The sequence below is a fragment of the Emys orbicularis genome, chromosome 4, assembly GCF_028017835.1.
Source record: "Emys orbicularis isolate rEmyOrb1 chromosome 4, rEmyOrb1.hap1, whole genome shotgun sequence".
NCBI classification, from domain to species: domain Eukaryota; kingdom Metazoa; phylum Chordata; order Testudines; family Emydidae; genus Emys; species Emys orbicularis.
Window position 1 is genome coordinate 98,884,837 of NC_088686.1, and position 15,297 is coordinate 98,900,133.

Below are 15,297 nucleotides of genomic sequence, written 5' to 3' on the forward strand. Positions count from 1 at the left end.
ACCTCCTGTATATCACAGGCCACCAACACTAGCCAGCACCCACACAGTAAACCCAAAAACTGACATGAGGCCAAAGTATGACAGCCCACAGAAGACTAGACTATGATGTGCCACAGGCAGAGAAAATAGGAGGACCGAGGGAAGAGAATAGGAGGGACCAAGGACTGAAAAAAGTTCAGAAAGGTGTATGTTTCAGAGAGTTTTAAGTGACTGAAAACACGCATATGCAGTGTTGTTTTAGCTATGTTGTTACCAGGATATTAGAGAGAGAGAAGGTGGGTGTGGTATCTTTTGTAAGCAGGGTCAGAATGAGTTCTCCCTTGACAGCTAGCTGGGAGTGGGAGAGACTTCAGGAGCAAACTGTATTTACATGAACACACCTACTCTGCCAAGATATCCAGCAGATAGAGCTGTGTTGCTCAAAGTGATCAACTTTGGCTGGTGTTAGGTTACAAATGACTTTAGTTCTGAATGCAGGGGTGATGAAATGTTATCAATGTTGTTGTTTTTATTGCATGAATAAAGTGGAGTAGAACTGAGCTTAACCCCAAATGAGGGGGTTACCCTCAACTTAAAGGACCTCGTTAAGCCAGGGGCTCAAATGCCAGACTCCTGTGACTGTAAGAGGGATGGGGACAGGTGTCCCAGACAGGAGGTGTGGACTCTCCCTAAGGGTCCCCAGTCTGGTTTAACCTGTTCCTCCCCACAGTTCAAAGGTAGAGCTAAATAGGCTCCATTAGGAGGCTTTGTTATTTAAACGTTTAAATGAGAGCTGAAATCACTTGTGGTGGGACAGCGTTTCTGCCCGGCCAGCGGAGAGAAGCAGTCGGCCGGCGGGAGCAGCCAGCCAGAGCGAGCAACTGCTCAGATGGCAGAACAAGCAAGGTGCTTTGTTCTCCGGGTGGGAGGTGAACTCACAGATGCACCTCTGAACCCTGGATCCTCACTGACCAAGGACAACCACTGTGAGTGGGGTATGGTGAGGGAACCAGAGAGGGGCACTGAAAAGGAACTTTTGCTTGTAGAACTCAAGAACCTAAGGCAGAAGGCTCTGCCCCACGCACTCTGGGGGTGAGTGTCCTGCTCACAGCTTTACGATTATGAATCCTGCTTGTGTCATTTTCCCTAATTAATGTCGGGTGACTTCCCTCCTTTCATTACAAGTTTCTTTTTTATACTCAGACTCTGTACTTGTGAGCGAGGAAGTTTTGCCTCTCAGAGGTGCTCAGCGGTGGTGTGTAATTTTTTTCTCAACCACTTTAAATTTCCCTCCCTAAATCCGGTTCTGTGTTGTACTGTTGAAAAGGAACCCCTAGATATTGAACCCAGCCCTCGTTGCTACCGACTCCACTGGCAGAAGGGTTACACTTTTATTGGACCAACTTCTGTTTTTGAGAGAGACAAGCTTTTGCGCTTACACAGAGCTCTTCTTCAGGTGGTCAGAATGGAAACTGTTATGCAGTTTTAACCACAGTGCTCTCTACAACAACCACTATAATATAGAATCCAGAAGATATTCTTTGCACCCATGATAAAGTGCTGTACATAAAATTTCAGCCCTAAACTGCACTATTAGAAAAAATCCATTTAAACAATACCATATTGGCTCTTCTGCATTGAAGAGGCTCTAATAATTTCTGACAACCCTGCAGCCACCTCACCTGATCATCATAAAGCAGAACGTTGAAACTGGATCACTGTTTTTTAATTACCTGCTCCTGCTCTGCTTGCTGGGACTGACAATAGCTAACTCTGCATGTATACCCTGCAGAAAGACGTTGTAGTAGGAAGTCTCTATGCGTTCCTCCCTAATTGTTCCTTTGTGAGGGACAGGGATCCCCCCCTCACCCTGGAACAGGTCATGGGGCATGTCACAAACTGTGTGCTTCTGGGAAGGGTGGGGATCAGAAGCCAGGCAGGATCTTCTAAACACAGACTGTGCCTCCACAGCATCTCTGAGTGCACCTTGCCCAGTTCCCGGCCAGAACAGTTCCAGCAGAGCCATGTTACCCCCTGGGAGTTCTATAAAAAGAGATATTACAGCATCAGATTGTATCCTTCTCTAATAAATCCCCACTGGACTGAAAAGTGTATAGCTACTCCCCCAGCCCACCCTGTCTCTGCTCACCACTCTGAACCTAATGTCCCAGGGTGGGAAATGGCGCCTTTGAAGTGTCTAACATGCCCCCTACACCCTTACTAAACACTTCTTTATTTCCATGTGAGAGGGCATAAAGTTGCCTTAACAGATAGATCCAAGAGGGTTAATCCTACCCAACGGAACTACTTGCAGAGTACACTACCATTCAATGCACGCTGAAAATGGCAGAGTCAGGCCTATGTAAGCAGACATCAAATAAATCACTAGGGCTTAACTTGGCTTAAAAATGCCCAAAATGATTCACCTAAATGTCATGGTATTAGAATCACAGGTGTTCCATTTTCCTTCTTAAAAACAATTATCTAAGAACACTGAAAATAGGGGATGTTTGACTGCCATTGAAACACTATAAAACACCTACTGTGAACATTAATAAGAAGTCTAAAAAGGAAAAATCAAATATTAGAGCTAAACAATATCATTGCTCATGACAAACGTGTTTTCTTGAATTTCACATTTAACATCAATGTTTCATGAGCACATATACTATTATTTCACAATGTCATTTCCTAAATATAGTTAACAGTACTACACAATTAACAGGAGAGCAGAACATTTAGGACATTGAAGTGTCTTATTCAACCCAATTTTGGCCTTACAGCTCCTTGTCTAATTTTTATTTCTTTAATATTTTGAGTGAATTTAGCAGTTGTCTGAGCCTAGAATCAGGTGCAGGAATAATGCAAGCAGATGCTGTGTAATCTTCCCAACACAGTTTTGCCAAATACAACCCACTCTTGACCTACAGCATCCTTGTTTTTCTGCTCCTATGATTCCCCTGGCCTGAGCACAGGTTGCCAACCATGTGCAACTGTGCCAAGTTGTGTGGTGAACTAGGGACTTGCTTAAGACCACTGATCAGATTTGGCTTATAGTCCAACTCACATTTGAGTCAGTCAAGGTGAGTTAATTCACTCTCTTACCTACCCCTTCCCTCTTCCCTTCTCAAAAGAGATAAGGACACTAAATCAAGTAACACAATCCACTAATAAGTATTAGTTGAGACATTAAATAGAAAAGGTTGTACTTTATTCATTAAGGGCTAGTCAGTTTCCCCCTTTACACATAGTGGGAAAGGAGTGAGGAACCTCTGCTATCTTATACAGATACATAAATTACAGCCCTTGCACTCAAAGGAGCACAGGGATGGCTCTGAGTTGGGAAATGGGACAGAGAGTAGGCAGAGAGTAGCCCAAAAAGCTTCCCCTCTCCCACTAAATTCAGGCCAGGAGCATCTGTAAGATGGGAAGCCCTGGGAAGTATTTGCCTTCTGGTTTTCATACTGGAACAGGATGGTACAATAGTGCTCCAGTGCAGAGCTGCAGCTAAATCCATGATTTAGCCCTAAATAGTTCCAGTTCCTGTGGGCATTTTTGGTTCCTGGGTCCACTAGGGGAAGACACTAAGCTTAACAGTGCAGCCTTGACTCAATGGGTATGTCTATTCTGCAATTTAACACTCCCAGCTGGCCCACGTCAGCTGACTCGGGCTTGTGGGGCTCCAGAAGGGTCTCAGAACCCAGGGTCCAACATGCCAGAACAAATGAAATAATAAATAAAAGGTTTGTCTATCTAAACTTCAGGCAACTCTGCCATCCATTGGTGAGAAATTTAGGAGGCCTGACACTAATTAAACTGCTTTGCCAGGGCAGGGTGAGAAAAGGGGGTTACCCTGCATGGTATTACATTGTCTTCAAAGTCATCAAACAAAGTAAAGAACCACACAAAAAATAAGATGCCTTTCAGGGATACTGGCCTAGTGGGACTCTCAAAACTTTAGACTACAGATGCTCCCCGGGTTACGCAAGACCCGAATTATGCAAATTTGCACTTACGGAAAAAGTTCCATAAGTCAGAAATAGGATTTTCAAGTTGCGGACATTTTTGCGTAACGTAGGGGTATATGTTTCCAACTTATGCAAAATGCGAGTTACGCAAGGCTTTCCGGAACGGAACGATTACGTAAGTCGGGGGGCATCTGTAGTAGACTTGGGAGGCTGGGGAGTTTCTTGAGGATTTAGGGCCTCCCAATGTATTATTCATTCATTCATTCTAGAGCCCTGGAGATCTTTTCCATTGATAAAGCTGAAGATGAGAAAACCTCAAGGATTCCTCACCTTCAAGACAGATTCCTGAAACTATAAGAAAACTGTAGTGGTATTTTCTTTTGCTCTGAATCTAAAATTAAAGGTTATCCTGACTACAGGGGCTCATTGTATTGAGGAAAGACTGTAATGAAACGAAGATAATTTTCTATTTATTATGTTGGGGTGGTTTTATTCAGCTAGATTTACATTAATCCTTGAGGTCCAGATGTGTATCTTTTGTCAAATAGTTCTGGGATAGCAATACTGCTAAATCCAAAGGAATGAATGAAAACTCACACTGAAATAAAAACACAAGAGTCTGAGCTGTTTTTTGGCTGTGCCTTTCCTTCCGATTATTGCTTTGACTTTTAATTTTGAAACATCAATGTTAATTTTAAACTGTTGGAGGCTGTTCCCCCATTTGATTAATGATGATGTTAAACAACACTTTAGGCTAATCCTTTCTACCTTTCATCTGGATAATTGCTATGTATCTAGTTCCTTTCACCTGGGACTGAGGTGAAATTAGTTGGAGTGATCAGGAGGTGTGCCCTTTGTCATATCTGGCCACAGCCAAATATGGCCTGACCTATTTTCATTGTTGATCACAGTGCCTTCCCTGTTCTGAGATGTTTGTATCTTCAGACATAGGGCTCGGGCCTGCCAATGCATATAACACAACATTGCTATTCCCATTGCACTATGACTGGCAGCATTTGCAAGATCAGATCTATAATTTGTGGACAGTTGCTGTTTAAATAATAATTATTTATTATTTGTATTACTGTAGCACCTAGGACCCCTAGTCATGGACCAGGCCCCCATTATGCTAGGTGCTAGAAAACTCAGAACAAAAAGACAGTCCTTGAAGGTAGTATCTGGCACAAGTGAATGATGCTCCCAAGAATGCTGAATCCTTCTTAACTCAGGCTTTCACAATACTAATTTTACCATGTGTAATTTTAACCATACTTAGTAATAATAGGGCTCTGCTGAATTCAGCACCTAACACAGAATGCTTTAAAAAACTGTATATTTACACTTCCTTTAATCTACTCTATGGAAATTTCTGTTTTATTCTGTTTTGGCAGCAATAAGAACAGAAGATGAAGAAATTATTTCAGGGTTAAAAAAAAAAAAGTGGGAAAAGGACATTTTTTGCAGCAAGCAACTTGCCCAGTTAACCTGGGACTGACTCAGTTCCAAAAAGAATTTAGCGGCTCTGAGCCTGCATGCCAATTTTCATAGAAAACACAAGCACAAGATTCCAGGAACTCTTTTCCACAAAAGAGACTTATTGAGAAGTCAAGAGGGATTAAACCGGGACTTATGCAAAAACAGTTCAATGCATGAAAAAGACTCTGAATCAAAAGGTAAATCGGACAAAAATAAATAAATAAATACAAATGTGGTATGGGGAAATCACATTCTGTTTGAAAAGGCAGCTCACGTATCCCACAAGCATCTTAGTCCTGAGATACCTCAATAGGCAGTTCCATGCATGTGTCAAATTCCTGATGCTGCCCTTAGAAGAAGAATGTACTGTACCTGGGTTGGGTGATTCTCCCTCAGTAGGACACGCAGGGATACTTTGATGATGAGTGGCAATGGTCAAGGAAGTAAGTGAATTGTTCTTGTCTGTGGCTTTCCAAGTGTGTTGTTTTCAAACTGCACTGGTACTATTTGCTCCTTAGGATCCAGAGACATCTGACCAGGTCCAAGCACAATCCTCAAAGGCACCCCCTGCACCCAGAATTAGACCCCTACCCACACCCATCACATTGGTAGCAATGGTTCCCTTGGACTTAGGGGGACTATGGACTATAGCATGCAAATTGTGGGTGTAGGACAGCTAGATGGTAAGATCTCAAAAGGACAGGAGGAGGGTGTTTCTCCACTAGTGATTCCATGTATAATTTGCTGTTTTTGTACTAACCTTTCCTCGTCAGTTTCAAGTCTCTGGTATCCAGCAGATGCTGCTTCACTGGCTGCCTTAGTAAGGACATAGCAAGGTACAGACGTATGCTTATTTCATAGGGGTAGCATCTCTCACATATGAGCCTTAGGGGACTGTCCCAATTTCTAACCTTTTTTTTTACTTTTGTTTCTTCACATACTGTCTCTTTTTTTATAGGGTTAGACAACAACTTGAGGGAAAGAATCAGGATTCTAAAAGTTAAATAATGTTACTGAGTTTTTGGTGGGGTTTTTTTTTAAATAGTAAGCAAATACTTTTAAAAGACTGCAGTACTGTCAACACCAACTGATCAAAAATCACAAGCCAGGTGCCAAAAAACTAGGAGATTATTTTTAAATGTCATGATTTTTAAGTCAAATAATGAAGGGTTCTTTTTATTGGCCTTCTGGTTTCTGAACATCTAGGGTGCACTTTCAGGTCACTCTTTCAAGCTTTTGTCTGCAATCATCGGAGCTAGAAATATACTTTACAAAAATGAAAGGTGAGAATCTCTTATAACCACAAGACTCCAGGAGCTGAAGCTGCAAGAGAACACCAAATATTGCTAGATTCACAATAAAATTTTGAAGAGTTGGCAATACTGAGACTAAAAGGTGCTGAAATGTCAGAAATATTCTAATTTAAATTTTACAAAGCCTCAGAGAGGGGAGTAAAAGATAGAAAGATATTTAAATACTTAGAAGATAATGTTGAAGAATCTGAGATTATAAATTCCCTGGGGCAGGGACTGTATTCACTGTGTGCGTGTGTTTACAGTGCTTAGCACAAATACAAATGATAATGTGTTTTTTAAACTTTTTATTAAATAATTAAAAACAGAAGTTCTATTTAACAGTGTCCTGTTTATTGCTGAGAGCAGTACTAGTGCAAACAGGGCAGGAAGTGAAGGCAGAGCAGAAAACATCCAAATACCACTTCAGCTCCTCTTGGAACTACCTGCAACTAGTGGGAAACAGCTTGGCGGGAGACAGCGCCAGCATTCCAAACTGTCAGAGTTGTCACCGACGGTGGGCAGGAGCAATGTGAGACTGCACCGGAAGGGCAAGTGGCACCATTGCAGGTGCTGCACTTGTATTTCCTGTCCACACTAGCACAGAATAATTACTTCTGCAGTTTTGCTGTCTTGTGCTGAACAATTGCTTCAATGCAAGCAGCACATACCTGGTACTCCCTGACATTAAAGGTATAGTGGTGGCTGTCACTTAGGGTACATCTTCACTACCCGCCGTATCGGCGAGTAGCAATCAATCAATATATCGCGTCTCGTTAAGACGCGATATATTGATCCCCGAACGTGCTCACCGTCGACTCCGGAACTCCACCAGAGCGAGCGGCGGTAGCGCAGTCGACGGGGGAGCCGCGGCCGTTGATCCCGCGCCGTGTGGACCCCAGGTAATTTGATCCAAGATACTTAGACTTCAGCTACGCTATTCGCGTAGCTGAAGTTGCGTATCTTGGATCGATCCCCCCCCTAGTGTAGACCAGCCCTTATAAACAGTTGATACATATTTTCTGAGACAAACTCACAGACTGAAGTCTTTATCTGGGTAGAATTTCTTTTCCTTATAAATACTGTAGATATGTTCAGAAAGGTCTATAGGAGCAAAGAGACAAGAAATAAAAGTAATTTAACTCTTAGGGGTGAGGCAATCTGGATTCTCCTCTTTCACTATTCTTCTCATCATTTCTTTCCTCCTTATTTTCAGTTGTTCCTGCTACTTAATCAACTCACTGTATTTTCCATTTCTCAGTGCCTGCTCCAACCCATTTCATTTTTCAGACGTGATATCGCCTGACACCCAGGACGACATCTGGCTGTACATAAGGAAGAAGAGAATGTGCATAAATGTAGTACACCAGGGAGAGGAAGGTTATAATCACATACTACACTTCAAATGCTATGCATTAACTTCAATATCCTGAGGAAATATACCATGTCAGATCTCTGAAACACAAGCATACTGCAATTCTAATGCGATAATAAGGCCTAGAGACAAAATACTGATGTTTCATTCACAAACTTTAACTACTTTCCCATACAGAATAAGAAGGTCTTGATACGTACCTATTCCTCTTCCCAGTGTGTATCCCATTTCAAATCTAACATTAGCCAAGAGTAGAAGTAAAAACCCATTTAAACTTTCTTAGAATCCCTACTCACTCCCTTCAAATGAAGCACAAAGTAGAGATGAACAAACCTCAATCCCATATTTCTGTAGAATTTACAAAAATGGGGACAGATTCTGCAACCCTTGCTCATGCTAAATAGTACTTAGTCATGCAAATAGGCCCACTAACTACACTAAGACCGCTTGCATGAGTACTAAATGTGTATTTAACTTGAAGAGGATTGCAGAATTGGGTTAATAAAAAGTAGTACTCAGGTCTCAAAAAGAAACAGAAAATTGTTTGTACTCTAAAGAATAAATTTCTTCCATGACGGGACATATATAGCAAGAGCAGAGCATTCCTTTGTCCTTCAATCAGCCATATGACACGGCATTTTAGTTACTGACTTTTTATTAAAGGTATACATTTCAGATAATTTAAAATATCTGAAAAGCTCACACCACCGCATGCTTCCAGTCAATTTTATTTTTTTATTTCTAACTACATTACACTCAGGAACCCAACCTGATATCAACTTAAAGGCTGGGAATTTTGGGGATGTTAGCAAGAAATAGGAAAATCTAAAACATATACTCTAACATCATTAACTTCCCTTAGAAGTCAGTAGAAATACAAGCTCCTCTGACCCCTAGCACTGAAGTGAAAACAAAATAAAAAATACAGAAAAATGAGGGAGATAATGTCACAAAAGTGGAAGCTGCAGGAAAATTCATTCTAACTCTTACACCATCAGCACCAAATAAGCTAGATAGAAGAGAGGCCAAATTACTTAAAATTGATGCCATATCAACTGGAAGTCTGACTGAGCCCATACATTGAACCGTAATTGCTCTCCATCCAATTCATGGGCCCAAACTGTCTGTTTTGCATCTGCTCCTATGCCAATTTAAGCAATTTTGAACTTTGCTCTGCCTTGCTGAATGTATCACAGATTTATTAGACTGTCAGGGTCCAATTTTTAAGATTCTCCACTAAGGTAGGCTATTATGAGGTGTGAAATTTTGATGTCCATCAGCCCAGGCCAGGAACATTCAGGAAGAACAATCATATGTGACCTTACTGAACTCACCATGAAATACTCATAAGATAATAATGGAATACACCAGAAAATAAAAAAGGAAGAGATCATTTTGTTCTCTTCTTCCACTACCTTAAAGATTTGCTAGAAAGTAGTCTTGAACACTATGAAGAGCTTACAAAAGTGTTTCTAATTGGTAAAAAGCATTACTGCAAGTAAAATGGGTTTTATAGGCCAGCTAAGGTATTTATCCATCTGTTATACAATTGAACCTGCTCCAGTTTCATATATGGGATGAATTAAACTTTTAAATATTTATTTAAGGGCTTGATTCTGCTCCAATTAACCTAAACTGGACAGGATCATATTATTTCTTGTATTAAGTGAAAATTAGTTATTTCACCTGTAAGCATGTATTAAAATATTATCCTTATGTTACAAGAACAAGTTATAATACATTTTACACAGATTTAGGCATTTGATTTTTATGTCACTGGATACAACAGTTAACAGAAAGTATAACCTTTTTATCTTATCAGAGAAGCAGCCTTTTTAGCTCCAACATTAAGAGTTTAGTTATCCATCCTTAAGCTACACCAATGGCCAATGACAAATTGCCAGTCAAATATAGTACAAGAGCCCATGTGAGAGGAAATGATGTTAACACATTGTATAAAGCAAACTGCATTTCTCATCTCCAAAATTTAGGTGCTGTAAAATTGTTTTAAAAATTATTTCAGTGACAATATATTTTACATATAAACATTTCCTTATTGCGGCACTAACATCTGTTCAGACCATAGCTGAAATCAGCTTTATTAGGTAGGATCATCTCAGGTTATTCTCTTGATTTTGATCCTGGCATGGTACTTTATAGTCTGTCAAGTATTTCTTTATTTTGAATAACGTGTATTATTCCTTGCTCTGCCACTGAACTTGCAGTGTAGCTTTGGAGAAGCCACTTAACTTGTTTAGTTCATTCAGTTTCCTCATCTATAAAATAGGGATAATACCAACCTTTGCAAAGAGCTTTCGAGTCCTTGAAGGAAAAGTTCACTAAATGCAAAATATTCATATAAAGGAATTTTATATTGGTATTCTAAACAAATTATTTTCCTGCATTTGGAATGATGTAGGTTTTACTATTGCTTTCACAAGCAGTTTCCTTAGTTTATTTTTATATAACTCTTCACCGTACAGACATTTTAAATGCCAACTGGACTTTAATTTGGCAGACTATTTGAGCATTGCCTTTATTGTTATAATTTGTAAAAGAGTTCAATATTGTCTTGACTGTGTCAAAGGACTTTTTGATGACACAATTGTGTAGTCACATTTGGATATGTATGATGTATTATTTACAATCGTTATCTAAACACTTAATACAAAAAGTCTTAATATGTAACAGCCTATCATAATACCTACAATAGGTAAAATATATTTTCTTTAATCATTCAGAACTACTGCTCATTTTTAATCTTTATTGTGAAGAGCCAGGGGAAATAATTTAAAATGTCTTGCCCTAGATGTAACAATATGATGTATACAAAGATATAAACATATTATGTAACAAGAAAGATAAAGGGTGTGATTTTCAAAAGCATCTATGTGAGCAGAAGTCCCATTGACACTTAAAGAGAATAAACTCTTTCTTTAACTGCTGTATCCTAGTGCTAGAAGCCTGGATAATAAAGTGGAAGAACTGTTAAATCATGAGAATAAACTGACACGGTTGATATTACAGAAATCTGGTGGGAGAATTTGCATGACTGGAATGTTAAAATCACTGTTTAGAGAGGGTAAAAGGGGAGATGGGTGGCGCTCTCCAGCAAAGATACCATTACTTGTTTTAGATGATTGACATCTTGGAATCACAGGATCTTAAATGTTTATGGATCAATGTTTTAAATGATAAGGTACAAAATGAGATATTGGTGAGTGTTTGACAGACCACTAAATCAGACTAGAGAACAGGACAAATGGCTTCTTAAGAATCTACTTCAAATGTGTAGAAAGAAAAAACATGTAATCAAAGGGAACTTCAACTTAGGGGACATATGCTGGAGGTCTCATGCTGCCAGCAGTAAAAAAAATCATTGGATTTTCTATAAATTATAGGGAATTTTCTAATACAAGTAGTATTGCACCCAACAAAGGGTATTTCAATATTACACCTCATTTTGACTGACAAAGATGACTTGATCAAGTAAATAAAAGTGATGGCTTAGGTGCAAGTGATTGTAACCTAATTACATTTGTTTTGTGCAAACAGAATACAGTCCCAGCCAGTAATATAAATACTTGGAGGTTTAAAGGGGTCCAATTACTAAAGCTAAAAATAATTATGAGCAGAATTGATTGAGATAAAAAATCTAAACAGAAAATTAGCAATCGTTTCAGAACACTTACAAATCAATATATAACAAATGGGGAAAAAAAGTTGCAGTTAATGGCAAGTAACAAGTCAGAAAGTAAGAAATGTGGGCAATTGATAAGGGAAGCTAAATGTAACAGCTAAACATCTATGGCCAGTAGGGTTACTGAAAATAAGGAATTATAAAAAAATTATCAGGAAAAAGGGGAGTCTTAACTGTACAGATGCAGATGGTAAAATTGCCCATAATGGTGAGGGAAAATTCAGTACATATTTCGAAGATGTATTTGGAACAAAGCTGGATATCGTATTCATGTCATATATTGAGGGTGAAATATTTCCTATTCCAACATTAACTAACAGAAAGAAAGAGTGAGAATGACTCTACAGCCTGGTGTTTAGGGTACTTACTTAGAAGGTGGAAGACCCAGAGTCCAGTTCCCCTACTCCAATGACTATTTAATTATTTAGCAAAAGTGGAACAGCTTCAATAGGAGAAACAGAGAGACCTGCATCAGAATATCCCATAGGCCAGTGGTTACGGCACTCTCATGAGAGGTGGGAGACCCCTGTTTAAATTCTTTCTCCTCATCAGGCAAAGGGCAAAACTGAATCTCAGTTTCCCACATCCCAGGTTTACAGCCAAGCAGGGGTTTTGAGGATCTCAATGGAACGTAAATTTTGGGCTTCGGTTCCCAAGTGGGGAGGTAGGTACCTGAATCCATTTGTGGATCTGGGCTAAAGTGACTCATCAGTAAAGTCAGAAATAGAACTCAAAACTCCCAGACCCCTGCTTTAATCACTATACCAGGCTCATACAAAATCTGACAGTGGAAAAGGTGGTCTCTTCTTTTAATATTCTAGACTTTTTAAAAAACAGTCTAATCATGAGTTACTTTGAGAGAGGGTCACAGACTACAAGAAAACTTTAGAGAGAGAAAAATATTTTACTTTGTTTTGAGATCAGTATTATCAAACATGTTTAGTAAAATGTGCACTATGTCAAATGAAATCATTTGTAAAGCTGTAAACAGTGAAAAATATGATTCAGACAAAAAATCCCCACTGTAGTAAGAATCATTCGTGTGTACAATATATACCACAAATATATGTAGGTCCTTTAATCTCATGCATTTCTTTAAATATTTTTCTTTAATAAATGAGAAAAATAAAGGAAATTAACTGTATAATTTTGTTGACATAAAGCAACAGAAACAAAGAAATGTTAAGTATAACACTGTTATTTCCTCCTGTTATGCTTCGATACTCCACCAACCTCTCAGATCAACATGCAACTGTACATAAAGTAATCTGTGCTGCCACATCTTGCCATAACAGGGCAAGTCAAGGAGGGTATGATCATCCTTAGTGTTGAACTTGCTTTTTTCAGTTAGTGTTACAACCTACATTTTAAATATACTGGTCCAGATTCTGGTTTGTGGCTGATTTGCACAGAGCACAGTTCAGGGCACGGGTGCTCAAAACTGACTTTTGCACTATTCCTGCTGGGGCCCTGCAAGAAGTTAGAGATGCCTAAGGTCTGCTCCAGCTTATGCCAGATTGCTACAAGGGAACAAAACCAAAAGCAGAGATTTGGTGTGGCCCGGGGCAACCTGCCAATGCACCTTTTCCTCCAGCAAAACTAATTCTAAGCCATGGGGGGATCACCCTTATACCAGAGTAGATACAAGAACTACAGTGAGAAGAGTTGTATAAGCTGGATAGCTGCATAAACAGGACAGATCTGCAGAGAAAGGTATCCTCCATGCACTAGTAAAGACAGCTTTAGGGCCATTTCACACTGGTGGCATAGCAGAATGTGGCCATATACCTGATTCAGACCCATTATGTGTATGTTATTTTTATTTTGGCACTTCATCTCTTTTAGTGAAATGGCATAAATTCCCTAAGTGTTCATCCAACATCTTCCCTTGCTCCACCTAAATCTGATCCTACATTCCTGGAAAACCCCGCCACCCCCAAGTCTTTAATTTGTGCATCTCCCAAACAGCCACTTAGGAATCATTTCATTAGAATATTAGTAAGAAAGCTCAGTGAGAAGTCCTTGCCATCCTTTTCATGATTTTTACTTCTGTTTTTATAGGAAACTGGTTATTCAGCCCAAATACATTATCCCCTCACACAATCCCCTTTGGCTCCTTATTCTTTCGTAATTGTAATCGCTAGATTCTCCAATCAGCTCTGAAATGAAGATAAAAATGAAGCTTAAGGTACGTTTCAAAAACTCTACAAATTCCACTCCCTGAACGCCGCAAGCAGCTCCAGCAATGTAAACACACAAATCGCCCTCTAGGCTTGCCTTGTCCAGCTGCCAACTGCACATTTTCCCAGGGAACATAAATTGAGATGCACGCGCACACACACACACTCATTGCTTTATACCCATTCTGGGAAGAAATTCCTCCCAGCACAGCACCACCGAGGAGCGCGCAAAGAGGCCCTGTCACCCCAGAGTCTGCATTAAAGACAACCCTTGTCTTACTAGCCAGAGCACGAGTTTAACCGGCTTGCCAGCCTCCGCCAAACCAGACCGCCCGGCCCCAGCGGCTTAGGGCGAGCAAAGCAAGGCAGAGGCTACGCATAGTTAAGGAGCCGATGATGCGCTCGGAGGTGCAGAAGGCAGGAGCAGGGAGGGGGCATTGGCGTGGGGGGAGGGCACTCGGAGCGCGCTCAGGTGGGGGGGGGGAGGATGAGCCCTAGAGGAGCCGATCCCCCGCCCCCGCTTGGGGCTCCAGCATTTTTCTGGAGCGTGACGTGTTCCACAGGAAAAAACAGCGCGAGCCGCAGCCCGGGCGCACCCAGCCCCTCAGCCCCCTGGCCCGGCCGCAGCCTCCCGCCCCGCTGCGGGGCAGAGCCCGCCGAGCGCCACGGTCCCGTCCGCCCCGCTTCCGCTCCAAGGGGAGCGCAGGGCAAAGCGCGCGGGGAGGTGGGTGGGGGGCGCGGCCACTCCCTCCTGCTTCTCCTCCACACCCCACCCCACCCCAGCGAGCCCTCCGAGTCAGCCCCTCTCCCCTCCCCAGGGCCGCCCAGCCAGGGCGCTGCCAGGAGCCGGGCCAACCTGGCCCTTTTACCTTCTTTGGCTTTTTTCCTCCGGGCCAGGGTCCCGCCAAGTTTGCCCAAGAAGGAGTCATCTTTCTTCCGCGACGGGGGCGACTTGGGGGTGGTGGGGGACTTGGGGGTGGTGGGGGATTTCGGGGGAGAGGTTGCCATGCCGCGCCCGAGTTCAGGGCTGAGGGGAGGCAGGTTTGAAACCCAGCTGGAGCGAGAGGCTGCTCCCTGCTCCAAACGGAAGCGGAATTATTTCAAGCATTTCAAGCAGCTCCTGCTCTCTCCTTCCCTCCCGCCCTCCCGCACTGCGCCACGGAAGGCCGCTCTGTGCGCTCCCCGCTCACTCAGCCCCTGCGGCACGCCAGGAACTTCAGCCTCTACCCGCCGTGTACTGCCACATGCCAACCCAGCTCCTGGGGGCAGCAGGCCGGGCCGGGCCGGGCTGTTGGCTTGTTTACTACAGTAGGGATTCCAGGCTCTG

The 15,297-nt window shown here is 41.7% G+C and overlaps 1 protein-coding gene across 1 annotated transcript in view; it reads right to left on the bottom strand.

Annotated features, from left to right (window-relative positions):
- PARVA (parvin alpha) overlaps nt 1–14,978 on the bottom strand; it is an 84,929-nt gene extending 69,951 nt beyond the window's left edge. Inside the window, exon 1 of the mRNA XM_065402394.1 lies at nt 14,840–14,978. Within this exon, the coding sequence (XP_065258466.1) occupies nt 14,840–14,978 (139 nt within the window). The remainder of the gene's footprint in view (nt 1–14,839) is intronic.
- Between the last annotated feature and the right edge of the window lie 319 nt (nt 14,979–15,297).